This window comes from Canis lupus, chromosome 10 (assembly GCF_048164855.1).
Source record: "Canis lupus baileyi chromosome 10, mCanLup2.hap1, whole genome shotgun sequence".
In the NCBI taxonomy this organism is placed as follows: Eukaryota; Metazoa; Chordata; class Mammalia; order Carnivora; family Canidae; genus Canis; species Canis lupus.
The window spans coordinates 59,927,739-59,955,650 of record NC_132847.1 but is presented as its reverse complement, the minus strand read 5'-3'; the positions used below and the strand labels follow the sequence as shown (position 1 = coordinate 59,955,650).

Sequence of the window (27,912 nt, the reverse complement as noted above, 5' to 3'; positions counted from 1 at the left end):
GGAGAAGAAAAAATCATAAGCAGGGTTCGCACCCAGGGTGGAGCCTGATGCAGGACTCAATCTTATGACCTGAACCAAAATCAAGAGTTGGCCCCTTAACCAACTGAATCACCCAGGTGCCCCCTTTTCTGTAACTTTTTAAAAGTGGCTTTAAATACCTATGGATGTCCACTAGGGTGATAAGTCTTTGCAGACTTAGTGTATTCAATTTGTGGAAATTACTCAAATAGTGAGTTACTAGATAGTTCTGAATTACTGATGTTAATTGAAGAAGTGATTAAATCAGTAATTATTTTTGTTTAGACTTTAGATATGGCTAAAGAGTAATAAGGAGTTTCCTATATTTTATCTTTCCTAATAGTTCTGAAAGAAAAGTGATAGTTTTTATACAAAGGAAATTGCGTGTATTCTCTTTTCCAGGGTGACTGCTTTGAAGAGGGCAGAAATCAGGTGGGTGTATAAATTGTGGCATATTAATAAAATCACATTACAGTTATACCCTATAAATACTATCAGCAGACAATCAGATTTTTAAGAACCTGTACATTAAAGAACTTCAGAAGTACCTGAAGCCCTGGAGCTTAAATATCAGCTGTTTTATCTCTTCCATGTGAGAGGGTTTCCGCATGGAAATACTTGATTTTTTTTTTAAGTTTTTTTTTTTTTATTTATTCATGAGAGACACAGGCAGAGAGAGAAGCAGGCTCCGTGCAAGGAGCCCGATGCGGGACTCGAACCTGGGAATCCAGGATCATGCCCTGAGCCAAAGCCAGGTGCCCAACCAGTGAGCCACTCAGGCATTCCAAAATACTTGAATTTTACAAATAGGATTTGATTATCTCATTTCCCGTGTAGCTTCTACTAATCTGTAGACCCACAAAACTGTGCACAGGGCATGATGGAAGTAATGGATATATAAGGGCGGTGTGGAAAAACACTTGGTTTCAACTAGAGCACTACAAAACCAAGCTTCACATAGGTATAAAGACAAAAGGGATTACTTCTTTGTAACCTAGAGCAGTGTTTCTCAAAATTTAATGTGTTAATTTAACAAGTTACTTGGAGATCTTTTTAAAACGCAGATTCTGATTCCATTGGATAAGAGTGGGTCCTGAGCTTTTGTATATCTAAAAAGCTTCTAGGCGGGGCACCTGGGTGGCTCGGTGGTTGAGCATCTGCCCTTGACTCAGGTCATGATCCTGGGGTCCTGGGATCAAGTCCTCTCATTAGGCTTCCCATAGGGAGCCTTCTTCTGCCTATGTCTCTGCCTCTGTGTGTCTCATGAATAAATAAAATCTTTGAAAAAAAAAAAAGCTCCTAGGCAATGTTGTTAATGTTTTGAGTAAGGTGGCCCTATACGCTAATATTGAAGTAGGAAAGTACCATCCCTGAAGCAGCAGTCCTGGAAAGTTGAGCTAAAGGAGAAGATAAACTTCATGTCCAAAAATAACTCTAGAAGGTGTCACTGTTTTACAATCTAATACAATAAATATATCAGAATAACGACCTTTAATTTTCCTGAAAAGATTATATTAATTTTGCTAACTTGTTTACTGAGGTAACCAAACATGATGTAATTATAAAAGGTTTACATTTTAAAAAATTAAGTGCTGTGTAAAAGAGTTCCCAATTATAGGTAGTTGGGCCTTTGAACTCAGTAAGTATACTTTACACAAAAGCTGGTAATATTCAGGGTTAATAGAAATAGATTTGCACAGACAGTATGGATTTTAAGCCATATAAATAGACTTCTCCCCCCTTGTTTTTTATTTTAACATTTTTCTGATTATAAAAGCACATTTTTAAAAATTTGGGAAAGACAACAAATACCATCTCTGTTTTACTGCTCAGATAATCACTAAACATATTCGTGTGTTTCCAAATGGAAAGAAACTTTTCTCTCTCTCTTTTTTTTAAGATTTTTAAGATTTTTTTTTATTTATTCATGAGAGACAGAGGCGGAGACACAGGTCAAGGGAGAAGAAGGCTCATGCAGGGAGCCCAATATGGGACTCTATCCCGGAGCTCCAGGATCACACCCTGACCAAAGGCAGACACTGGACCGCTGACATCCCCCTTTCTTGTATTTTAAAATTTACTGTCACATTGTCCTCCTGTTCCCTTTACTCTATGAGCTTTTCTATTTTTAAATAGTCTTAAGAGTAATAAATTGGATTAATAACATATTCCATAACTGAATGTTAGGTACAGTAGTCCCTTCTTAACCATCCAAGCCTCCACTGGATTCCTGAAACCCTGAATAGTATTGAACCCTATATATACTGTATTTTTTCCTGTATATACAGACCTATGATACTTTAAATTTATAATGAAGCACAGTGAGAAATAAACAATAATAGAACTTTTATAACATATTGTAATGAAAGTTATGTCAAGGTGGTCTTTCAAAATGTCTTATTGTACTGTACTTCTTGTGATGATGTGAACTGATGAAATGCCTATGTGATGAGATGAAGTGAAGGGAATGACCTAGGTTTTGTGATGTAGAATTAGGTGGGCTGCTGTTAACCTGATTTACATCAGAAGTGTTGTCTGCTTCCTGACTCAGGGGTTGACCACACAGGTAACTCAAACTAGAAAGTGAAACTAGCTAAGGTAATTATTCAACCAATATGCTATTACTGGATATTTAAATTACGCCAGGTTTTTGCTTTCATTTTTTATCTATTTTTAAAAATCTGTCTTTTTTAGTTTGAGTATTGGTGTGCCATAAACCTCTTAGAAGTGGAAGCTATTCCACTGTAAATTTTTTTTTAATTTTTATTTATTTATGATAGTCACACAGAGAGAGAGAGAGAGAGAGAGAGAGAGGCAGAGGCAGAGACATAGGCAGAGGGAGAAGCAGGCTCCATGCACCGGGAGCCCGACGTGGGATTCGATCCCGGGTTTCCAGGATCGCGCCCTGGGCCAAAGGCAGGCGCTAAACCGCTGCGCCACCCAGGGATCCCCCACTGTAAATTTCTTGACCCTGAACCTAGGAATGGGCAAGTTGGTCCTGCTCCCTTGTTTTTTGTTTTACAAATATTTATTCATCTCAAGTCGTCCTTTCAGCGGTATTTTTTTTTTTTTTTAAGTAAGCTCTACATGCAACATGGGGCTTGAACTCATGACCCCAAGATTAAGAGTCACATGCTCTCCTGACTGAGGCACCCCTTTCCTACTTCTTTGATTTGTAATCCCATCAGCATGCTTTCTGTTATCCTAAGTATTATGTGACATATATGTTGAACTCAGTTACACTTACACACATGAACTTAATCTTTTTTTTTTTAATATTTTATTTATTTATTCATAAGAGACAAAGACTGAGAGAGAGAGAGGCAGAGACACAGGCAGAGGGAGAAGCAGGCTCCATGCAGGGAGCCTGATGCAGGACTCGATCCAGGGACTCCAGGATCACACCCTGGACCGAAGGCAGGCGCCAAACCGCTGAGCCACCCTGGGATCCCCACATGAACTTAATCTTATCTTCAGTTACATTTCTATTTTACTTTTATTAGGTTATTTCACAGTGCAAAAGTCCTAACGTTTTTACTTGAATGATGTCTAAGTTCAAAAGTAGTCTCAATTTAAATTAACTTCTGATTCCACAGAATTCCATTGCTAGTCTTAGTTGTACAGTAAGGACACTGCAGCTGTACTATCAAATTTCTTTTCCATTGGGATATATAAAATTCAAAATATTTAACATTGAAGCAACACTAATCATACATTGTTCATTTTCAAATTTCACCTATGGTCCCAGTAATGACCTTCAAAGTAATTTCACCTCCTGATCCAGGATTAAACCTTGATTCATGCTTTGCATTTTTGTTATCAGTTTTACTTAATCTCCTTTACTTTGAAACAGTTCTTCATTAAATTGTATTTTATAAGGATTTATTCATTTCATCTAAGTTGTCAAATTAGTTGGCATAAAGTTGTTAATCTCCTATTTTCCTTTTTTTTTTTTTTAAATTTTTATTTATTTATGATAGTTACAGAGAGAAAGAGAGGCAGAGACACAGGCAGAGGGAGAAGCAGGCTCCATGCACCGGGAGCCCGATGTGGGATTCGATCCTGGGTCTCCAGGATCGCGCTCTGGGCCAAAGGCAGGCGCCAAACCGCTGCACCACCCAGGGATCCCTCCTATTTTCCTTTTAATGTCTATTGGATCTGCAGTGACAAGCCCTCTTTCATTTGGGGTATTTGTCATTTTAGTTTATCTTTTTATTTGATCACTCTGGCTTGTAGTTTGTCAATTTTCTCAGGTTTCTCAAAGAATCAAATTTCTCTTTGTTAATTTCTATTTATTTTCTATTTCATTGATAATATGCTTTTCTTATTTCCTTTCTTCTTACTTTGGGCTTACTTTCCTTTTTTTTTTTTTCCTTTTTCCCCCCCTAACAACAACAACTTCAACAACTTCAACTTCTTCTACTTCTTCCTCTTCCTCTTCCTTTCTTCTTCTTCTTCTTCTTCTTCTTCTTCTTCTTCTTCTTCTTCTTCTTCTTCTTCTTCTTCTTCTTCTTCTTCTTCTTCTTCTTCTTCTTCTAAGATTATTTATTTATTCATAGAGACACACAGAGAGAGGGGGAGAGCCTGACATGGGACTCAATCCTGGGTCTAGAGGATCACGCTCTGGGCTGCAGGCAGTGCTAAACCGCTGTGCCACCGGGGCTGCCCCTTTCCCCTAACTTCTTAAGATAAAGACTTGGGCCATTAATTTTGGGCCGCTTTTCCAATATAAGTTCACTAAAATTATAAATTTCTCTTTTTAGCTTTAGCTTCATCCTACAAATATTTTCATTTTGTACTTCCATCATCATTCAGTTTAAAATATTTTCTAATCTCTGATGTGATTATTAGAAGTGTGTTTGATTTTCAAATATTTGGGAATAAATAAGGAATAAGATATTCTACATATCTTCTTTTTTATTCATTTTTAATTTAATTCTATTGTGGCCAGAGAAAATACTCTGAGTTCAGCATTTTTGCATTATTAAGATTACAACGCAGTGTATGGTTTATCTTGAATATACTAAGTGTGATTGAAGTTGTTGTGTTAGTGTTCCATAAATATTAATTAGATCAAGGTCATTGATAGTGTTGTTTAAATTTATGCTTTTACTGGTTTTTATCAAGTTGTTCTATCAATTGCTGGGGGAAAAAATGTTAAAATCTTTAACCATGATTATGGAATTGTTTATTTCTGTCTTTGATTCTGTCAAATTTTGCTCCATATATTTGGAATCCATTATTAGGGTTTATGATGTTTATGAACTTGTCATTTTTTTACCTCTGATAATACTCTTCATATTGAAGTCTATTTCATCTGACATTTATATAGTCACTTTGGGTTCCTTATGCTTAGTGTTGCAAGGTATATTATTATTATTATTTTTTAGGTATATTATTTTTCATCCATTTACTTACAATCTCTCAATGAGAACTTCTTTTTTTTTTTTTTTTTTTTTTGAGAACTTCTTTTAATTTTTCACTACAGTCCTGACTCTTTTGGTGATTTCTTTTTTGCTTTTGTTTAAAAATTTACTCTGTAAAAAATAAATAAAAAAATATAAGAATTTACTCTTTAAGTATGTTCTGTAGTTTTTTAGAATATATAAATTTATGATTCAGAGGCCAGCATTACCTTAATCCCAAAATGCTGAACATCACTTGCCATCAGGGAAATACAAATCAAAACCACAATGAGATACCACCTCATAGTGGTCGGAATGGCTAAAATTAACAAGTCAGGAAACAACATGTTGGCGAGGTTGCGGAGAAAGGGGAACTCTCTTGTAATGTTGGTGGGAATACAAGCTGGTACAGCTACTCTGGAAAATAGTATGGAGGTTCCTCAAAAAGTTGAAAATATAGCTACCCTATGACCCAGCAATTGCACTGCTGGGCATTTACCCTAAAGATACAAATGTAGTGATCTGAAGGGGTGCCTGAACCACAGTGTTTATAAGCAGCAATGTCCACAAAAGAAAGAGCCCAGATGTCCATTGACAGATGAATGGATAAAGATGTGGTATATATACAATAGAATATTACTCAGTCATCAAAAAACCTGAAATCTTGCCATTTGCAGTGAGGTGGATGGAACTAGAAGATATAAGAAGAAAGCAAATAAGTAAATACAAGAAGATAAGCAAATAAGATAAGCAAAATAATCAGAGAAAGTATCATATGATCTCACTCAAATGTGGAATATAAGAAATAAAAGAGGATCATAGGGGAAGAGAGGAAAAAATCAGACAAATCTGAGAGGGAAACAAACCATAAAAGAATCACAGGAAACAAATTGAGGGTTGCTGGAGAGGAGGTGAGTGGGGAGGGATGGGATAACTGGGTGATGGACATTAAGGAGGGCACATAGTGTAATGAGCACTGGGTGTTATATAAGATTGGTGAGTCACTGACCTCTACCTCTGAAACCAATAATACATTATAAATTGATTAATTGAATTTAAATAGAATTCCAGTATTCTGGAATTCTTAGGTGCTACATTTTCTGTATGAGTATATGCACTCTGTATGAGTATATTACATGTATATACATACTTTATATTTCAAGTATATACAAATATGTATATTTAATTAGTTCTAGTTTGTTAATCATGTTTTTGATATCATTTTATCTTTAAGGATTTTTTATATGTTTTTTTATATGTTTGCTGTATCAGTTAGTGAAAGCAGCATAGTACCATCTCCCTACATGATTTTATATCTGTCCTTTTATGATTACAAGCTGTGTTTTATATATTTCGAAGCTCTATAAATTCAGAATTGCCATTATCTTCCTAACAAATTAACCCTTTGTTATTGTAAAATGTTCCTCTTTAGATCTAGCTCTACTTCTTTCACTAAAGTTGAGGTTTAGGGACACCTGGCTGGCTCAGCAGTTTAGCACCTGCCTTTGGCCCAGGGCATGATCCTGGGGTCCCGGGATCAAGTCCCACAGCAGGCTCCCGGCATGGAGCCTGCTTCTCCCTCTGCCTGTGTCTCTGCTTCTCTCTCTCTCTCTCTCTCTCTCTCTCTGTATGTCTCTCATGAATAAGTAAATAAAATCTTTAAGAAAAAAATAAAATTAAGGTTTAATGATATTAGTATAGCTATATCGTTTTTCTTTTGGTTTGTGTTTGCATGGCATTTTATGCTCTAAACTTTACTTTTAGTCTTTTTTATATTAATATATTCAAGAAACTATATCCATGTTTATATCTATATATATATGTGTTATTTCAAATATTCCAGTATCTTTAAACTGTGGTATTATATCATTGACTTTTAATGTAATTACTGATATTTGGATTAAAGTTATAATCTTACTATTAAAAAATAAATTTATAATTCATTTATGTCTGGCATCTAACACTTAATATTATGTTTGTGAGATTCACCCAGAGTTGAATGTAGTTATGATTCTTTTATTTTTATTGTTTTGATTCACTTATTTTTAATGCTGGGCTTCATAGTATTCTGCTCTATAACTAGGCCAAAATCTAGTCATCTATTTTATTGTTAATGGATATTTGGTTGTTTCCAGTTTTTAATATCTTGAAAAATGCTGCTATGAATATTTATGTATAACTCCTCATGCACTTGTGTATACATTTTTGTTGGGTGTATCTCTGGAAATGCAATCACTGGGTCAAAAGTTATTCATATCATCACATTTAATAGATATGCCAAATTACTTTCTAAAGTGATTGCATCCATTTACATTCCTCTAGTAGGGTCTTGGTGATCCACTTCTTCTTCCTTTTTTTTTTAAGATTTTATTTATTTATTTATTTATTTATTCATTCATTCATGAATAAGAGACACACAGACAGAAGCAAAGACAGGCAGAGGGAGAAGCAGGCTCCTCGCAGGGAGCCCAGTGCGGGACTTGATCTCGGACTCTGGGATCACGCCCCAAGCAAAGGCAGAAGCTCCACTGCTCAGCCATCCAGGTGTCTCTTGGTGATCCACTTCTTAACCAACTCTTATATTTTCAGAATTAATTAATTAATCAATTAATTAATTATTTATTTATTTAAAAATTTTATTTATTTAATTATGAAAGTCAGAGAGACAGGCAGAGACGTAGAGGGAGAAACAGGCTCCTCACAGGAAGCCCGGTGTGGGACTCGATCCTAGGACTCCAGGATCATGCCCTGAGCTGAAGGCAGATGCTCAACTGCTGAGCCACCCAGGGGTCCCTATATTCAGAGTTTACAATTTTTGTCAATCTTATAGGTATAAATACACCCCATGATTTAAATGTGCATTTTAATTCATTCATTCATTAACTTATTTTTTAGAGAGGGAAAAAAAGAGGGAGGCGGGTGGGGAAGGGGCGAGGGAGAGGGAGAGAATCTTAAGCAGGTGCCCCACACCAGCATGGAGCCTGATGTGGGGCTCAATTTCACAACCCTAAGATCATGACCTGAGCCAAAACCAAGAGTCTGATGCTCACTGACTGAGCCATTCAGACACTCCTAAATTTGCATTTTTCTGATGACTAATGAAATTAAGCCTTTTTTCCATATGATTATACTTGTGTTTTCTTTTCTGTTAAGTCCCTGTTTAAGTCTTTTCTCATGTTCAACTGAGATTTTTATAAATTGATTTTTTAGGAATTCTTTATGTATTCTGTTTAATAATTCTTTTTTAAGGGGAACTTTTATTTTTTTAATTTTTAATTTTTAAAGATTTATGTATTTATTTATTCAGAAAGAGAGAGAGAGAGAGGCAGAGACACAGGCAGAGGGAGAAGCAGGCTCCACGCAGGAAGCCGGACGTGGGACTCCATCCCAGATCTCTAGGATCACACCCAGGCTGCAGGCGGCGCTAAACCGCTGAACTTTGAGTTGAACTTTGAATTGAATTTGAACTTTTAAACAATATTTGTTGTATTTATTATATTTAATTAATATATCTTATTAGGTTCAGGTGTACAGTATGATTCAGTAGTTCAGAGATACATTACTTAATACGTATCAAGGTAAATGTACTCCTAATCCCTTTTATCTATTTGACCCATCCCCCCCACTTACCTTCCTTCTGGAAACCATTTGTTTGTTCTCTACATTTAAGAGTCTGTTTTTTGTTTCTTTTTCTTCTTAGTTTCTTCATTTGCTTTATTTCTTAAATTCCTTATATGAGTGAAAGCATATGGTGTTTGTCTTTCCCTGACTGACACATTTCACTTAGCATTATACTCTATAGTTCTATTAATGTTGTTGTGAATGGCAAAATTTCATTCTTTTTTTTATGCCTGATTAATATTCCATTGTATATACCTACCACTTCTTTATCTAGTCATCTATCAATGGACACTTGAGTTGCTTCCTTATCTTGGCTATTGTAAATAATGCTACAATAAACATAGGGGTTCATATATCTTTTCAAATTACTGTTTTCATTTTCTTTGTGTAAATATCTAGTAGTGGAATTACTGGATCACGTGGTAATTTGATTTTTAATTTTTTGAGGAATTTCCATACTGTTTCCCACTTCTTAATAATATTTAATCAATTTTATGTGAGGCATAAGCATAAGCACCTTAGCTTGTGTTTTCATGTTTTGTGGAGTATTTCGCCGATCAGAATTTCTTAAAATTAAGGAAATTATATTTACTCTTAGTTTCCTTCAGCTTATCCATTTTTTTTTAAGATTTTATATATTTATTCAGGAGACATACACACACAGAGAGGCAGGGACATAGGCAGAGGGAGAAGCAGGCTCCCCACGGGGAACCCGATATGGGACTCGATCCCAGGACCCCGGGATCACACCCTGAGCCTAAGGCAGATGCTCAACCACTGAGCCACGTAGGCATCCCTCCTTCAGCTTATCTATCTATTTATTTATTTATATTTTATTTTATTTTTAAGATTTTATTTATTTATTTATGAAAGACACAGGCTGAGAGAGAGAGAGGCAGAGACACAGGCAGAGGGAGAAGCAGGCTCCTCACAGGGAGCCCCATGCAGGACTCAGTCCTGGAGCCCGGGATCACGACCTGAGCTGAAGGCAGGTACCCAACCACTGAGCAACCCAGGCATCCCCATCTTATCCTTTTAAAGTTCTCTATCACCTCAAATAAATAAGGACTCAATGGTTTAATAGATATAGTGTTTTATTTCCTGACCATGTAAAATCCCACTAACACTCCATTCTATAGCTATCTCAAGAGCCCCTGTGAATTAGTTAAGGAGGAGAACATAATGAGTGGGAGATTTGGTGTTGCCCAAATTCCAAAAGTAGAAATTGTGCCCAAGAAAAAGTATTTTGTTGCCTGTTACTGTTACATTTGTAATCCTCAGCTAGTTCAGAACTCATTGATAGTAAGTCAAAGCTCTTGACTTCTTTATTTGTAGACCAAAGGTATGCCCAAATGGTATTAATAGAGGTCAAACAATTTGTTTATAATAAAAATTAATAAAATACATGGGTAAAATATAGAGACTATTCCTAAGAGGGAGAGATTTACCGTAGAGAACAAACAGAGGGAAAATAGGAAGAGACTGGGTTCAATGAAATTAAAAGTTAATAGGAAACTAGAGCAAGGGGTGGGCCATAAGTTAGTACTTCATTAGTTTGGCTAGACTACAAAAACTTATTGTGGTTTTGACTGATAACATGACTCTAGATAGTGCCAAGGAAGGTTTGAGAGGAAAAAGTCAGGGACTTTATAGCTTGTAATCAGGGCTATCTCTTCTGGGTTGATTGGAAATGGGTTAAAGTCTAAGATCTTGAATGAGAAGTAAAATTAGATTCTTAATTTCAGTGTTTGGAATTTAGCAGTTCATGCAGACAAATAGCCTTTTTGTTCATTTTATAATCTCGGCTATGGAGTTCAAAGAGTGCTCAGATAAGGGTATGTCTTTTCTGTTGGATTTTGTTTAGAAAGGATATCAATAGGGACTTGTGATTATGAAGATATCAAGCCAGAATTTATATTTCTGAGGGAGAATGACTCTGAAATTATTAACTTTTCTTTCCCATCTGCATTAATTTCTCCCTCTTTCTAAAGACTATTTCCTAGAATATTACAGAAGAAATTCTCTTACTCTGGGATTTTGAATTTTGGTTCTATTTTTATATTGTTTGAAGGATGATTTTCTTTTAATGTCAGATGAATGGCTTGTTAGAATTACATTATGTGAGAATATTTCTTAAAGGTCATACATATTTATGTGATTCAGGAATGCTTTCTGGTAGTAAAATGTAATAAACCAGGGATATGAAGGGAAAAAATGATGATGTTTGAAAAGAAGTATAAGTTGAACTAAAGCTATAGACTTTTTATTTGCTTTCTTTCTGTGTGGGAACACTGGTTGATCCATATGATATTTAAGTAGAAACATAATGGATAATGTATGGAAGGAAGACTACTCCTTTAGACTTATTTAGGGTAAGGACTGTGTCTCATCTCCCTGTGATACAGTGTGGACCCTGATAAACTCTTATTGAACTATTTATTAGTTTTTAAAAAGATTTTATTTATTTATTTGACAGAGACAGAGAGCACAAGCAGGGGGAGAAGCAGGAGAGGGAGAAACAGGCTCTTTGCTGAGCAGAGCCCAATGCCGGGCTCCCTGGGTCCATCCCAGGACCCTGGAATCATGACCTGAGCTGAAGGCAGATGCTTAACCGACTGAACCTCCCAGGAGCCTCTGAACTACTAATCAACTTGACTAAGAATTGGAGGTATAAATTACATTCCTGACTCTGTCATGTATTTCTGGTGCCTTATGTATATTCAATTTCTTGACTATTTTCACAAGGGAAAAGGGTACTTTGGGGCTATAAAATCACTTGTTTTTAAGCTTCTCAGGGAAAAATGTCTTATTTACCATCAAGTTCTCATTCTCAGCATTTGTCTCTCTGTGGGCTCATTCTCATCAGCATGTATTCATGCCTGTGGCTATCCCACCTCTTTCTCAATCTCTCTCTCTCTTTCTCTGAACACAGACACATTAAAAACAATACAATGTTAGCATATACTGTCAATACCTTGTCTGTATATACTTTCCGTAGTGGCATTAGTTCACAGGCCTGACTCACAACATCAGACCTTGGCTTCCTCTGCCTGATAGGTTTTTTGGGCCTTCAGAGTCAGCTTTACCTCTTAGCATGGCAGGCTGGAAGTGATGGGAAATTAAGGCTTCTTCCTCCTCCACGACTCAGCCCTTAACCAACCATTTATTCCATACTTCCCATTGCTCCTCTGCATTCATGTTTCCTGGAAATCCCTCAGAATACACTACTTACTTTTGGGCTCTTAAGGAAGGCTTCTTGAGGAATGCAAGGTAGGGACACAAAGCAAACTCCTTGACCTGTCCTTTAACCATCACTATTTCTCTTCTTATCCTGGGATAATTAAGCTGTCGCATTCATTCCTCATCCCTAGTCTTACCAGGCAGTCTCCTCTCTCTAAAAATGCACAAAGAGGGGCACCTGGTGGCTCAGTGTACAAGATCTGCCTTTGGCTCAGGGTGTTATCGTGGAGTCCTGGGATTGAGTTCTGCATCAGAGAGCCTGCTTCTCCCTCTGCCTGTGTCTCTGCCTCTCTCTGTGTGTCTCTCATGAATAAGTAAATAAAATCTTTAAAAAAAATAAAAATGCATGAAGATTTACAGGTGATATAGCCAAGAGCAGTTTCAAATCTGAACTTGCTTAAATGATCAATTGACAATAAATAGTCTTTCCTTTAACCTCCTTCACTCCACTGATATAGAACTCATAAGGATTTGACCTTTACACAGTTGTGAAATCTGGTTGTTGCCTTTGCAACTGATGTCTGATCTCTGAGCCCTGCCCTAATGACCAACCTGCAGTACATAAGAGCATAATAAATAACTGTAATACTCCTTTAAGTTTTTGAGTGGTCTATTACACAGCCACAGTAACTGGAAACCTGTTTCTTTTTGGGTTACTTAAAACATTGTGTGTGTGTGTGTGTGTGTGTGTGTGTGTGTATGTGTGTTTTACTCTAGAGAATATGTACCTGAGAAGTCTAGCTCTTGGTTAAAAACTTATGTGTGATTTTCCAGAACTGACCATAAGCAATTACAAAGGCTTTATTTTTCTTTTTAATTTTATTTATTTATTCATGAGAGACACACACAGAGAGAGGGGCAGAGACATAGGGAGAGGGAGAAGCAGGCTCCATGCAGGGAGCCCGACGTGGGACTCGATCCTGGGTCTCCAGGATCAGGCCCTGGGCTGAAGGTGGTGCTAAACCGCTGAGCCACCAGGGCTGCCCTATAAAGGCTTTAGTTGGTAGGAATCATGGTGAAATGCTGACCTTCTAGCACCGGACTTTGGGTACAGCCAGTGCACGGCAGTCTCTGGAAAAAGTTGTTGTCAAGGACGCAGGCCACTTAGTGGTTACTGGTCTTCATTGTTACTAGTCATACAGGCCCATCATGTTCTCATATTTGCCTTCCCAGGTACCTTCACTCTCATTATCATTACATGTATCATCAGGCCATTGTTCAAGGTCCAAAGTCTTCTCCAGACATGTGTGCTGAGGCCTCTTTATTCAAGGACCAGGGCTTCTTGAAGATACTTTCTTTCACTCTGACCTAGCACCCAGTTCCTTACTACTGCTAGCCCTTTCCCCTTGTTCTACTGTGACCTCAGAACTGCTAGATCCTTGGTTTGGGGCCGCTGCAACAGTGAACCCACCCACCTGGCGGACCACCCAACTTCAGACCCTTGATCCTCGTCTTGACCAGGCACTTTCTCCCATCACAGTAAGTGATTAAAGGTTTGACTCTTATTTTTGGCTTGTTGCTTTCATCAGCTACTCTGATACCCAATCTGATCAGCTTTCTAGATTTCCCCAGGCTCAGCTGAGCTCCTAATAGTACCTTTAAGTCATTACGGTTTGCCTGCAAATAATCTTGTGTTGCTTGAAAAATAGTAAGTAATATGATAATCTTGCAACAGTATAATTTTATTTACTCCATTCCCACTGTTTTGTCATTATATGCTATTTCTATGTATTCTATAAACTCACAAGACATTGTTATTGTTTTTAAAGTATTTTTTAAAGATTTTATTTATTCATAAGAGGCACACAGAGAGAGTCAGAGACACAGGCAGAGGGAGAAACAGGCTCCTTGCAAGGAGCCCAGCGTGGGACTCGATCCCGGGACCAGGATCACACCCTGAGCCAAAGGCAGACGTTCAACCGCTGAGCCACTCAGGTGTCCCTGTTTTTAAAGTCTTTTAATTGCATTTAAATTCACACATATATGTGTGTGTACATGTTAAAGATTTTTAAGATTGTATTTTTTATTTGAGAGAGCGAGAGAGCACAAGAAGGGGAGGGGAAGAGGGAGAGGGACAAGCAGACACCTCACTGAGAAGGGTGCCTGACCCCAGGACCCTGAGATCAGGATCTCAGGAGCCTTAAGACCCCAGGACATAAGCTGAAGTCAGATACTCACCCAGGAGTCCCATATTCAAGATATTTTTAACTGTACTTCTATAATTACCCCCCCCCCTTTTTTTTTAATAATTACCATTTTTGTGGTCTTCATCCTTTCCCAAAGATCCAGTTCCATCTGGTCAAATTTCCCCTCAAGATCTCAACATTTCTTACAATGCTGGTCTACGACAGACATAATCTCTCTCATTTCCCTACCCTCTGGAAATATCTTTATTTTGCCTTCATTCTTCAAGTGTATTTTTGTTAGATAGAGAATCTGAGTTTTGTTCTTTTCCTTTAAGCATTGAAAAAATTTACCATCTTCTGGTTTCCAATTGTTTGTGATGGGAAGTCAAATATTTATATTGTTCATGTGCTTGCTTCGGCAGCATATATATGTATATTGTTTGTTCTTCTATATGTAATGTTTCCATTTTGCTCTGGCTGTTTTTAATATTTGCGTTTTGTATTTTATTATTATCAGTTTGACTACAATGCCATCATTGTGGTATTCTTAGTGTTTGTCCTCCTGAATTTCTTGCAATTGTGGCAAGATATTTTTCAACAATTTTGGGAAAATTTTTGCCAGATAATTTTAAAATTATTTTTAAAACTATTTCTTCTGTTTCTCTCTATCCTTTCTTTCTGAAGCACCAATTACACATATATTAAAGTATTTGATATTGTCTTCGCATCTCAAGCACTCTGTTTTTCTCGTATATCCTTTTTTCTCTTTTGCTGTTTAGTTTGGCTCCTTTCAGTTGAGCTGTTTTTACATTTGCTGGTTCTGTATTCTGCTGTTTTGAGTCTTCTATGAAGTCTGTCTAGTAATTCTTCATTTCTGCTATTGTATTTTTTATTTCTAGCTTTTCCATTTGGTTCTTCTTTACAGCTTTCATGCTCAGATGAAATTCCTCAATCTTTTCATGTATCTGCCTTTTCTACTTTATCCTTTAGCATTTTTATCATAGTTATTATTTTTTATTTTTTAAAATTTTAAAAGATTTTATTCATTTGACAGTGAGAGAGAGAGAGAGAGAAAGCAAAGGAAGTGGAAAAGGGAGAGGGAGAACCAGGCTTCCCACTGCGTAGGGCTGGATCCCAGGATCCTGGGATCATGACTTTAACTGAAGGCAGATGCTTAACTGGTTGAGCCACCCAGGTGTCTCATAGCTATCTTTTTAAAATTAAACTTTTATTTTGAGATAATGGTAGATTCACCACACCTGTAAGAAATAATACAGATAGACCACATGTATGCTTTACCCAGTTTCCCCTAATAGTAAAATCTTACAAAACTGTAGGATTTCACAAGGATATTGACCTTGGTATAATCAGGATTTAGAATATTCTATGATCACAAGGATTCCTCATGGTATCCTTTTTTTAGCCATCTCTCATCCAACCCAGTCCCTGAACCTTAGCAACCACTAATCTGTTCTCCATTTCTCTCATTTCAAAAATGTTATATAAATGGAATCATACAGTGTGGAATCATTTGGGAGTGGCTTTTTTATTTAGCATAATTACCTTGTGATTCCTCCAAGTTATTGTATATATCAATAATTCAATTATTATTTTTTCTTTTTTTTCTGAATGGTTGTTTCAAAGTTCCTGTCTAATCTGCACCTCTTCCTACTGACTTTTCATTCTCATCCTTATCATGAGACAGTTTTCTTGCTTCTGTTGGGTCTTATAATCTTTTTAAATCATACTTCAGATATTTCATATAAAAGAAATGACTAGAATAAGTAATATTTACCTCAAGAAAAGAGCAGAGCCCTACTTTGTCAGAATGTTAGAATTAAGGGCTGAACAAATCTGACCTGTGGTCTGGGCTTTGTTGCAGCTTTTTCTTATTCAGTGCGCCACTGGTGTCAAATATTTTGGGGTATGTGATTAGGCCTTCTCATCAGAAGAAACTGGGATCTAAGCATTGCTGAACTTCTGGAGGAGATACCTTTGTTTTTGTTTTTTTGTTTTTTTTATGGCCATGTTGCTAGCTTTTCTAACTGTAGGATATGTCTCTCTGATTCATAATTCTTCTAGAAGGAGAGTCTAAGGAAATTTCTTTGCTCTGAAGTCTTACTCTCGGCTTTCTGAGCCTAGGAAAAGCTCTTTATTTTGCTATTCTCCCCCATGCTTTGGAAGTTAGCTGCTGTGCTTCATACAAAGACCTGTAATGCCTCAGATAGATTTCTCTAGGCTCATGTCTCTGCGCCCATTCTTTGAAGTATTGTCCTAGAGCACATGGCCAAGTCCTAAAGAGTTGGCACTTGGAGAAGGACTCTGGCTAGAGTTTCTCAGAATCCTAAACCATCAAACCAGCTTGCACATTTCCATTAAAAGTGCATTAAACTTTCTATTGATTTCTCCTTATTTTTCTTTATGGGGGATTCTTTTTTGCTGCTTTATCATAGATCAAAGTCATTTGGTAGAAAAGAAAGTTTTCTCTCTCCGAGGAGGAACTTAGCACTCATTGGAGTTTAATTCATTCAGATTCCTGGCAATCTAATGAGTTTAAGAAAACAAAACAAAACAAAAAATTGATTTTGTATTTATCCAGATAAGTTCAGTAGAATGGGAACAATGGTCATTTTTGTGGCTTTCTTCACACTAACCAAAAAGAGAAGGGCATTCCTTAACCTTTAAGAGGGAGATTATGAAAAGCTTAGCAAATATTTGTGTAGCTGAAGGTCTTGTCAGCATTTGTTTTTTCTTGGGATTGGTTAAGCCTATTTATGAAACTGTATTTTTTCTTTAGGGAGTGATACATATGTCAGCCTCCTTGTTCTCCCCAAAGATTTTGTCCTCATTCTTTTGAGAAGATTTGCCTGTTTTTTTATGCTCTGTTAGAGGTGAATTCTTAGATGCCAGGCATTTTGTTTGTAGGACTTGGGGAGGGGATTAGTAGTGGAGTTACCAGCTCCATACACATGGATGTTTAACAAATCCCTGTTTTCTTTTTCAAAAGATTTTTATTTATTTATTTACTTGAGAGAGTGAAAAAGAGACCATGAACAGGGTGAGGGGCAGAAGGAAAGGGGCAAACAGACTCCATGCTGAGTGCAGAGCCCAATGCGGGACTCAGTCCCAGCACTCTGAGATCATGACCTGAGCCCAAATCAAGAATTGGACACTTTAACTGATGAGTCACCCAGGCACCCCAATGAATTCCATTTTCAGTTGCACATTTCCCTCTTAATCCTCCACTGCACCTAATTTTTCAAGAGTTCTGGATGGCCAATTGTTATATCTTCCTTCATGCATATTTGGCTGATGCTTCCTCCACTCTGGCTCATAATTACTATAAAGCTTATCTATCTGTTTCATATCTTCTGCAAATTTGCCAAAAGCTCTCAGGTATCTTGCATTCGAAGATTGTATCAGGATATTTGCTAAATAACTGGAAAATTAGAGCTGAATCCAAGCAGTCTGGTTCCTGGTCCAGTTCACCTTTCATTATAACTTTTTCACTACCTTATTTTATTCTCATTTACATACATATTCTCATATATATATATATTTTCTAATATATACATATAATTTTTTAATCCAGGTTTTACGGCAAACATTACTGAGAATCATCCAAAGTGTCACATTGTGATGATGATTCAGCTGACAGCTACCCCCACAAGTGCACTTATTGATGAGCCAGTGCATATCCGAGCTACAGGCCTGCCTCCCTTCCAGATAGTGGTTCTTCAGGCAACACTGAAAGATGAAACGGGGAACCTGTTTCATTCTCATGCCTACTATAAGGCTAATGAAGTTGGTGAGGTAGACTTGGAGCGTGCCCCTTCACTTGGAGGTGACTATGTAGGAGTCCACCCTATGGGTCTCTTTTGGTCCTTGAAACCTGAAAATATTTTAACTAAATTGTTGAAAAGAGATGTGATGAATAGCCCCTTCCTGGTCCAAATAAAACTTTATGATTCAAATTTACCATTAATTCACATCCCCACCACTGCTCCAAAAGTCAGCCTGACTTTGGAAAGGTGGTACACAGCGCCTGGTACCAAACGGATCCAAGTTCGAGAAGGCCACATTCGGGGAACCCTCTTTCTCCCTCCTGGTGAGTAGAATTAACCTGATTACTGTCATCCTTGTATTTCTTCTTTTGAATGCCTAATCCTTCTGGAGGTTTAACTTGCATATGGATGTACATAGTGTAGTCCTTTCCAGCCTTATAATCAGGGCTAACTCTGGGTCAGAACAAGAATATGGTGATGCCCTATTCCAACTCAAGTTTGATCTCAACAGTTCTGGAGTTTGTCTAAGGATAAGATACATGTAGTATATGGAGTCTCTGCATTATGGGATTTCCATAGCTTTGGATTTATGTGAAATCCATCTGTATTGAAGCCTGGCTATCAGAAAAGCCATGTCTTGATATTGTGGAAGTGTGTCTCAGCTTCTTTTGGGGTTTCTGTTTTGTCTGAGTTTCAATTTAGGTATAGGTCATTGCATGCAATAAGATGATGATATAATGGACTAAAATACTGCAATAAATATAGAGGGTTCAAAGAAACTCGATACCCTCTTCTTCCACAAATATTGTATATTTATAGAATATCCCGTAAATCCACAGCTAATACAACACACTCCCTAATGGCTATAAAACTTACCAGAATACTCAGTTTCCCACAGTGATTTCCACATATTAATAAGTGGTTCAGAACATCTACTGGTACATTTCTCAGGGCTTATCGTGGGACTGGATGAAGCAAAGTTAATTTCCCAGAAGTAGCCCTTGGTGGGTCCAGGTTTCAGGTGTGTCTGAGGTTCTCTTCTTCAGAACATGACCTTTGATCTGGGACACAGCCATCATTATCACCAGGATGTATTGCCTCTCTCTCTGCTTTTAAAAACATAATCACCTTGTAGAAGTAAGATGGGTAAAGGAAGCCTGAAGTATTAGAGGTGGTTTCTGACAACATAGAGTTATAAATGATGTAGTAGGAATAAAAGCTTCCCTTTCCAAAATTGTAATGACCCATGCAGTTGTTTGGATAAATTTCAATATTTTTACACCCAGTAATTAGCACATAGATAACATTACTGCATGTTAGGACTGGGAAGTGGGGGATATACAAGAGGGCTGAGCTTCATCGGGCCAAAAGTGACTGAGTCAGGTCTCAAAGCAGTTCTCAACTATAACATTTTTCTATGTTAAGAGGCTCAGTACTTGTAAGTTCTCCTTCTTCCTGCCAATCGGGAGATAAGAAACATCTTTATTTATTTATTCAGATGGTATTTTAAAGTCAAGATATTTAACACCATTTTATTTCTTCTTTCTCAAGATAAGAAAACAGCAATGTTTTGTTTTAAAAATTCCCAACACAAAAGTCACTCTTTTTTCTAAGATTGATTATTTATTTATTTATTTATTTATTTATTTATTTATTTATTTATTTATAAGTTTCTTTGAGAGAGAGAGACAGAGATAGTGAGAGAGAGCATGAGTGAGGAGGAAAGGGAGAAGCACACCCCTCGCTGAGAAGAGGCTGAGCTGAAGGCAGAGGCTTAATAAACTGAGCTACCCAGGTGCCCCTCAGATTTTTATTTTTAAGTAACCTCTACACCCAACATGGTGCTTGAACTCACAATCCCAAGATCAAAAGTTTCATGCTCTACTGATTGAGCCAGCCAGGCAACCCCATGGATGGGACCAGTCTTCCTTAACTAAATTCACTTATATGAGGATAAAGTGCCCCCAGTAAGCACACTTTTTTCAATGTGTGGGCCCCACTTTATTTAGGAAACTAGCTGCCTACACAGAGCATGAGTGTAGAATGATACTCTCACCATCCCTACTTTTTACCATGTGTTAAGTTGCAGTGAATAAACATTGTTATTGCATGGGAAGGGCTCATCATTTGCATCTGCTTGGCTGCAAGATTTCATCACTGTACAGTCAGAAGAATGGACTAGAACATTGTTAAGTCAGGATTTTAGCTAACATAGTCATTTCAATAACTTTTTTTGAAGTCATATACTTTTGAAGCTTTTTTTTTTAAATTATATATACTTTGAAAACCTAATTAAATCTGTACAAACTTTCATTAGTAAATGCACATATAGGGGCACCTGAGTGGATCAGTCAGTTAAGCCTCCTACTGTTGGTTTTGGCTCAAGTCTTGATCTCAGCTCAGGGTCATGAAATTGAACTCTATGTCAGGCTTTCTGCTGAGCATGGAGATTCTTTCCCTTTTCCCCAGCCCCTCCCCATGCCACCCATCCCCAGATTTCTTGTTCTCTCTCTTTAAAATAAACAAACAAAAAGCACATATAAACATATATTTTGCATATAATTTCAGGACCTTCATTGACTTTCTAAAGCCTGTGTACATTTTCATAGGTTAAAAAGCCCTTGCCTAATTTCAATGACTTTCTTTACTCCAATACTATAGAAATGAACCACTGTGACTCCCTAAGAGCCCTTGGCTACAGAGATTAAACGTGTCAGTGAATCTAGTTCCCAATCAAGCTTCCTGATACTGTCTTCTATTATTCTATTCAATCAGCTTTAATTCTGGTCCAGATACAAGGCTGAAAACTTGGGATTCTACTTTTTGAAAATATAAATTTCGATTCCAGAATTTATAATACATTTCTTCATGACACTGTGTTTTTCTTCTCTTTTCCTTCCTTTCCCTTCATACCCAGTTCTGTTTTGTTTTGTTCTTTCTCAGGAGAGGGCCGTTTCCCAGGGGTAATTGACTTGTTTGCTGGTGTTGGTGGACTGATTGAATCTCGGGCCAGTCTTCTGGCCAGTCATGGCTTTGCCACCTTGGCCTTGGCTTATTGTGACTATGAAGATCTGCCCTCCCAACCAGAAAAGACAGATTTAGAATATTTTGAGGAAGCTGTCAACTTTCTCCTAAGACATCCTAAGGTAATGTTTTGCCTTTTTTTTTTTTTAGTTCCTGTTTTTAAATAAGCATAACACCCTGTGGCTTCCCTTTACTTCCAAATATGATGCTCCTCAGTGAACTCAAAATTCTATAACATATCCATACCATACACATGATTTATTTCATACCCAATGTCTTTTGCTTAGAAAGACAAAACAGGAAGTTAGCCTGTGTCCATGTTGGAATAAAAATGCAATGGTTTTAGATTCAGACAGAACTGGGTTGTATTTCTGGCTTCATTCCATCTGGTTGTGAAAATTTGGACAAGCTACTAATACCTTCTAATCCTGATTTTCCTCATCTATTAAATGCTATGGTATTGATGCTATTTCATAAGGTTCTCATGAGAAGTAAAGGGAATAATACAAGCAAAGTGCTTATTAGAGTAACTGGCAATGGTACATCCTTAATAAATGTAATTCTTATTAATGATCACCTTCTTTGATAATAATAAAATCATCAGACTTCATCAGACTGAGAATCTATCTTTCTTTGAGGAATGGGCTTGCATTTTTAGTTATTTGAGAGGACTTAAACATAATGCTGTACTTTCTAATTCATATCTTCTTTAAATTTTAAAATGTGCTTTGCTGCTCTATCAGGGTTGCTACATGTTATCCCTTGCTAATGTTAATATTTTTTTCCTAGTAAGAATTGATCTAGGGGCACTTGGGTAGCTTGGTCAGTTAAGTGTCTGTCTGCCTTTGACTCAGGTCATGATCCCGGGATCCTGGGATAGAGTCCCGAGCCTGCTCAGAGGGGAGTCTGCTTCTCCCTTTCTCTCTGCCCCTCCCCCTACCATGCTCTCTCTTTCTCTCTCTCACTCTCTTAAATAAATAAAATCTTAAAAAAAGAATTGATCTAAGTAAAATTAAGTCTCTGTACTGCATCCTATTTCATATAAGGATCACCAAAATATCAGAATTGTAGTAATAAGATGAGCAATAATCACTAACCATCTATTGAGGCATACTGAATTTTAAATAGCTATTTTGGTTCATATAATGGAATTGTCTTTGAACTATCACATAGGTGATGTTATTGTGCTGAGTTTCTTCTTGGCTTAGATGAGAAATGAAGAGGTTATGTGATTTTGCTGTTTGTGGTCTCGGCCTGGTTCCCCTTCTATTTCTGCATGACTTTTTTTATCAGTGTTCTTCCCAATGTCACTTAGATAGTCAATGACTAAGGGAGGCCTGGAAACCAGATTTCTATCCTAGGCTCTTAGTACTTCCACTAAGCCTACCTAATGCTCTCTCTCCTGTGAGAGGATAGACCATACATCTTTCAATTCCTTATAGGTCTTATTTCTCCATCTGTTGATTTTAAGTGTCTTCTTCGAAGCATTCTAAATTCCCTGGTCCCAAATTTGATGGCAGAAATTATAATAAGAGTTAGTGTTCTGCCAAAAGTCTGCACATAACTGAATCATTTTGTTGTTGTTGTTGTTGTTCATCCATGTTATACTTCCTTTTACTTTGTCTTCCCTGGCCAAATGCATTCTGAGTTCTTACCTCTCATTGCTGTAACTGTGACTCTACATCTTTTATATTAAGACCTAGAACTTCAGAGATTGAAAGATCTTTTTAATTCGAATGCAGATGATTCCAGTCACCCCTCTTAATATACAGGATATGATCTCCAGTAGAATGTATTGGCCTTACAAAGAGGCTTAAAAAAATATGTAGCAAAGGGGAATGGGTTCAGATCCATCAGAATTTATCCCTGGGACTGGATACATGCCCTGCAAAATAAAAAAGAATGGCTCCTTTCAGTGTCTACAGCATAGAATGCCATTCCTTCTTGTTTCCTCCTGGTTTTTTTGTATGAGGACCCAACTCATAGCCCATTTCTTCTGAGAATCTTTCTCTGATTTTGCCTTTATTCCCTACTACTCTGGGTTGGCAGCTTTAACTATGTGCATTCTTATATCACAGAATTTGTAGGCTACTTTAATTGTCTGGGTTTTTTTCTCCGTCTCTCCATCTGGCAGTGAGTTCCTTGATGGCGAGAGATGATTTATGCATTTTTTCCCTCTGTGTCCCTCAGTGTTAGTACAGGGTGGACAATCTAAAAATATTTGCTTGATGACTGATGTGGAAGAGGAAGCTGAGCCAAACCTCCTTTATAAAACCTTTCTCTAAAGGAGAAACCTTCTAGGGAAACCATAGCAGATATAGAACCCCCTGCTCATGTTTCCATGCTTTGTTCTACTAAGCTCATTCTTTTTCTCATCCTTTCCTACAGAGTACACTTTCCTCTGAACTTCTAGAGACCCTAGAATAGGAACAACAGAGTTTACTGGTCAACTGTACCCACTCGTATTATTCACAGGAGTTATGTGCCTCTTTCTTATTTTTCCTACAACATCGGTATTTCTTTAGGGCATTTTATTTATTTACTTATTTTTTAAAAGATTTTATTTTTTACTCATAAGAGACACACAGAGAGAGGCAGAGGCATAGGCAGAGGAAGAGGGAGAAGTAGGCTCCTTGTGGAGAGCCTGATGTGGGACTCAATCCCAGGACCCTGGGATCACGCACTGAGCCAAAGGCAGATGTTCAACTACTGAGCCACCCAGGTGCCCCGCTTTAGGAAATTTAAAACTCAGTACCTATCACCACGCTGAATCCATAGTATTTAATTTGGAAGGCCTGACATGCTTTTGATGCAGTATTTCCTTTGAATATTCATTATGTGTCCCAGAACTCTACAACTGAGCATATGGGTGGGATTAGTTCTTGCTTGGCTCCCACTGGCCTTTCATGTTCTTTGGTTGTTTGAGATGGTCGGGTTTTGCTAAATGATGGACAGAATTAACATCTCATTTTCATTATTTTTAGGTCCTTGGCCCAGGCGTTGGGATAGTTTCCATAAGCAAAGGTGCAGAGATTGGACTCTCCATGGCTATTCACCTAAAACAGGTCACAGCCACTGTGCTTATTAATGGGCCCAACTTTGTAATTAGAATTCCACAGGTATATCGTGGACAGATAAGTCAGCCCTTGCCTTTCTCCCCACAACTACTATCCATCAATGCCTTAGGGTTAGCAGAGTTCCAGCACAACTTTGAGGAAGCTAGAAATGAAGCCAATGAGAATTTTCTTCTCCCCATTGAAAAGGCCCAGGGACATTTCCTTTTCATTGTGGGAGAAGATGATAAGAATCTCAACAGCAAAGCATATGCCAAGCAAGCCACAGAGCAGTTGAGAAGAAACGGGAAGAACAATTGGACTTTGCTATCTTACCCTGGGGCAGGCCACCTATTAGAGGCTCCCTACTCCCCACTGTGCTGTGCCTCCAAGATCTCCAGTCTCCACCTATTCATCCACTGGGGAGGAGAGGTGACCCCACATGCCATTGCACAAGAGCACTCTTGGAAGGAGATCAAAAAGTTCCTCAGGAAGCACCTCCTTCCAGTTGTAACCAGTCAACTTTGAGAAGAGAGGATATTCCTTAGAAACAGAGAAGCAATACCGGATTTTCAGGGAACAATGTCTTTGATTTCCTATTGTAGGACGTTATACTAAGAGAAAGCAAGAGGGTGACAGTGGCCATGTCTTGACTTTGGAAAGGGAAAATGGTTTCCACTTAATCTGGTATCACACACACAGAGTTTTATATTTTTAAAGATAAATTTAGGGCTCAACCTGTCCTAAAATATTCTGGTTTATAATTATAGCAATTATCTGGCAGAAAAAAATTACCAGAACGAATGTCAGAATCCCCTGGTTTGTAAAACAGACATGAGGAAAATCAGGTGCTGATATTTATTGTTTTCTTAAAACTCCAATGAAATATGTTTAGATTTCTCATATTTGAAAATATGCTTGTGGTTCCTGGTTACTTCATTGTCATTGAAAAACTAGAGCTGGGTAAATGAATTTATTATTTTAAGGCAGTATGGAAGCTGATACGGAGGTTACATGATTGAGTCGGCCTACAATCAATAATTCAACAAAAGCTAATAAAAGAGGGATCCCTGGGTGGCGCAGCGGTTTGGCGCCTGCCTTTGGCCCAGGGCGCGATCCTGGTAGACCCGGGATCGAATCCCACATCGGGCTCCCGGTGCATGGAGCCTGCTTCTCCCTCTGCCTGTGTCTCTGCCTCTCTCTCTCTCTCTGTGACTATCATAAATAAATAAAAAAAAAAAAAAAAAAAAAGCTAATAAAAGAAAATAAAGTAATATTTGTGTCTAAACATATATTTTGAGAAAGAAACAATCTGAGATTCACAAAACTGCAATTTAGTGAAGAGCAGTGATGATGTGTGTTGTGTACCTTAGCGGCTGGCAAACTATTTCTGTAAAGTTCTACGTAGCAAATATTTTAGGTTTTATGGGCCATTAACTCTCTGTCACTGTTATGAATTCTGTTATTCAAGCACAAAAGCAGCATAGATAGGCTGTAACGAATGATTGTGGCTGTGTTCAAATTAAACTTTATTTATGGACACTGACATTTGCATTTCATATCATTTTTATATGTCACAAAGTAGTAATTTTCTACTTTGAAATGCCATTCTTAGCTTGTGAGCAGCAGAAAAACAGGTGGTAGGCTGGATTTAGCTCACAGGGCATAGTTTGATGACCCTGGGTGTAGAACAATCCCAATTACCTAGTCCAAGGTCGAATTTGACGTATTTTCTCTAAGGGGCAATATTCCTGAGCTACTGAATTGCAATGGGTGGAAGTGGAAGTTGATTGGTAGATAAGTGAAGATGAACCAGAAAAAGGTATTTTGAATGATTTTGTAGGTGTGATAGGGGAGCCAATGAGGAATTAGAGTCATAGAAGTAACATAAGGATACTTCATTGTATCAGCCTACATTCCTTTTCCTTTATCTGCTCTTTAATATTTCTTCTGTTTAGAGTAAGATCATTCTATTCAGAATTAGTGAGGCTATTAGCCTTCCTCCTTTACCCTCAGACAAGTTTTCACATTTCCCAGACCCAGTCAATCAGGATATGTCACTCCTTTGACTATAATAATCATGTAATTGCAGTGGCTAATACCTCCTACGCTATATGCTATACCATAACTATATATATTAGATACTATATCATTAGTTATATATGCCATATGCTATACAATAGTTATCATAATGGGTTTAATGGGTATAACTATTTTTTTTTTCCTGTTGTGGGCTTTAGGAAGAATGTCTGCGTTTATGAAATCTGTTTGTGTTTGGTCTGATATATATCCCTTGATTTATATTTCACGGATTTTCAAAGTCAAGAAGGTTTTGAATTTTTTTCATATGTTGTTTTCTGTATCACTACTACAAAGATTAGCAGGAATGAAGATCAAATAACTATTCTTGGCCCAGCTTTTCTAACTTCCTGGAAATGTAACTGGTTTGATCTCCAGGCATTGACCTTTTGTGTGCACCAATAAAGTATCTCCACCTGGTCAACTAATGGTGCGTCCTCTTAGCCTGGTCCAGGCCAGCTGGTAAACTCTTTCTCACCTTCTGCATTCACCCCACTTGGTTTGTATTGTCCTTGCAATTTCTCTGTCAGTTGTGTCTTCTCTCAGGTCCCTGGTAGATGTGTTTACTTCATATCCTCTACTAAAGGGCCAGCTCACACATGGCCATAATGATCCCAGGGCAGACTGCTGGCCTTCAGCTCTCAGCTGCCCTCTATGACCATCACTGTGAGAATGTGGGTGCTTGCTGAACCCTTTTACATGTCAGCAGTGCAAAGGGAGACTTGCATGTGCTATTTAGCTTCTATGCTTCTGCCCGAATACACAATGTCCCATTTCACTCTGCTTTGCAGAACTCCAAGCAAAAAAGCAGGACAAAAGCTTCTTCTGTGGCTTCCAGTTTCTCATAATCCATTCCAGCCTTGGTCAAGGCTTAGACATTCTTTCTAGGTAGAGTTGCCTTCTTCCAAAGGACAAGCCCCAGGACCTAGCCTTAATGTAATAAAGCCTCTGAGGAAGAATCAAGCAATTACTGAGAACATTACTGCTGTTGGGGAGGCATAAATAAAGATCATCCTTGCCTTACGAGAAACAGGTCAGAGTACAGAGATACAGCGAAACTCATGAAGGTCCTACTTAATGACAGAAATTTTTTGGAGTACCAATCTACGTCAGTCTTCTCATAGCTGAGTAATAGAGGTGCAAAGAAACTTCCACGATGAATTAATACCAGGGCTGGAATTAGAATCCAGGGACTTAGACCTAAATTTTCTCTGATACACTGTGTTGATTTCCCCCCATGGCTTGTTAAACTCTATTCTCGGGAAATTTGAAAAAATTTCGGTCTATACATTAACACATTGTTTTGGTTGTTTTTGGTTTAGGAGAGCTAGAGACACTCCAAGTTCTATATTTACTCTTATTATGGAGAAATTTTTTAGGCTCTTTTTTTTTTTTAATTTTTATTTATTTATGATAGTCACACACAGAGAGAGAGAGAGGCAGAGACATGGGCAGAGGGAGAAGCAAGCTCCATGCACCGGGAGCCCGACGTGGGATTCGATCCCGGGTCTCCAGGATCGCGTCCTGGGCCAAAGGCAGGCGCTAAACCGCTGCACCACCC

The 27,912-nt window shown here is 37.8% G+C and overlaps 2 protein-coding genes across 3 annotated transcripts in view; both read left to right on the top strand.

The window, feature by feature from the left end:
• Positions 1-11: 11 nt before the first annotated feature.
• On the top strand, positions 12-26,779 carry LOC140641776 (bile acid-CoA:amino acid N-acyltransferase-like). Its single transcript, XM_072842151.1, has 6 exons — positions 12-450; positions 11,521-11,712; positions 13,651-13,763; positions 18,003-18,518; positions 21,139-21,341; positions 24,204-26,779. Exons 4-6 carry the CDS (start codon positions 18,050-18,052, stop codon positions 24,798-24,800), a joined length of 1,269 nt encoding a protein of 422 aa, XP_072698252.1. The 5' UTR covers positions 12-450; positions 11,521-11,712; positions 13,651-13,763; positions 18,003-18,049; the 3' UTR covers positions 24,801-26,779.
• Positions 13,438-27,912, top strand: part of BAAT (bile acid-CoA:amino acid N-acyltransferase) — a 29,458-nt gene continuing 14,983 nt past the window's right edge. The window contains exons 1-2 of one of the 2 annotated variants that reach the window (XM_072842156.1): positions 21,326-21,341; positions 24,204-24,284. The gene's annotated coding sequence lies outside the window, so the exon portion shown is untranslated. Of the gene's footprint in view, positions 13,764-21,325; positions 21,342-24,203; positions 24,285-27,912 lie in introns of those variants that run through there. The other variant, XM_072842155.1, reaches the window with a different exon arrangement.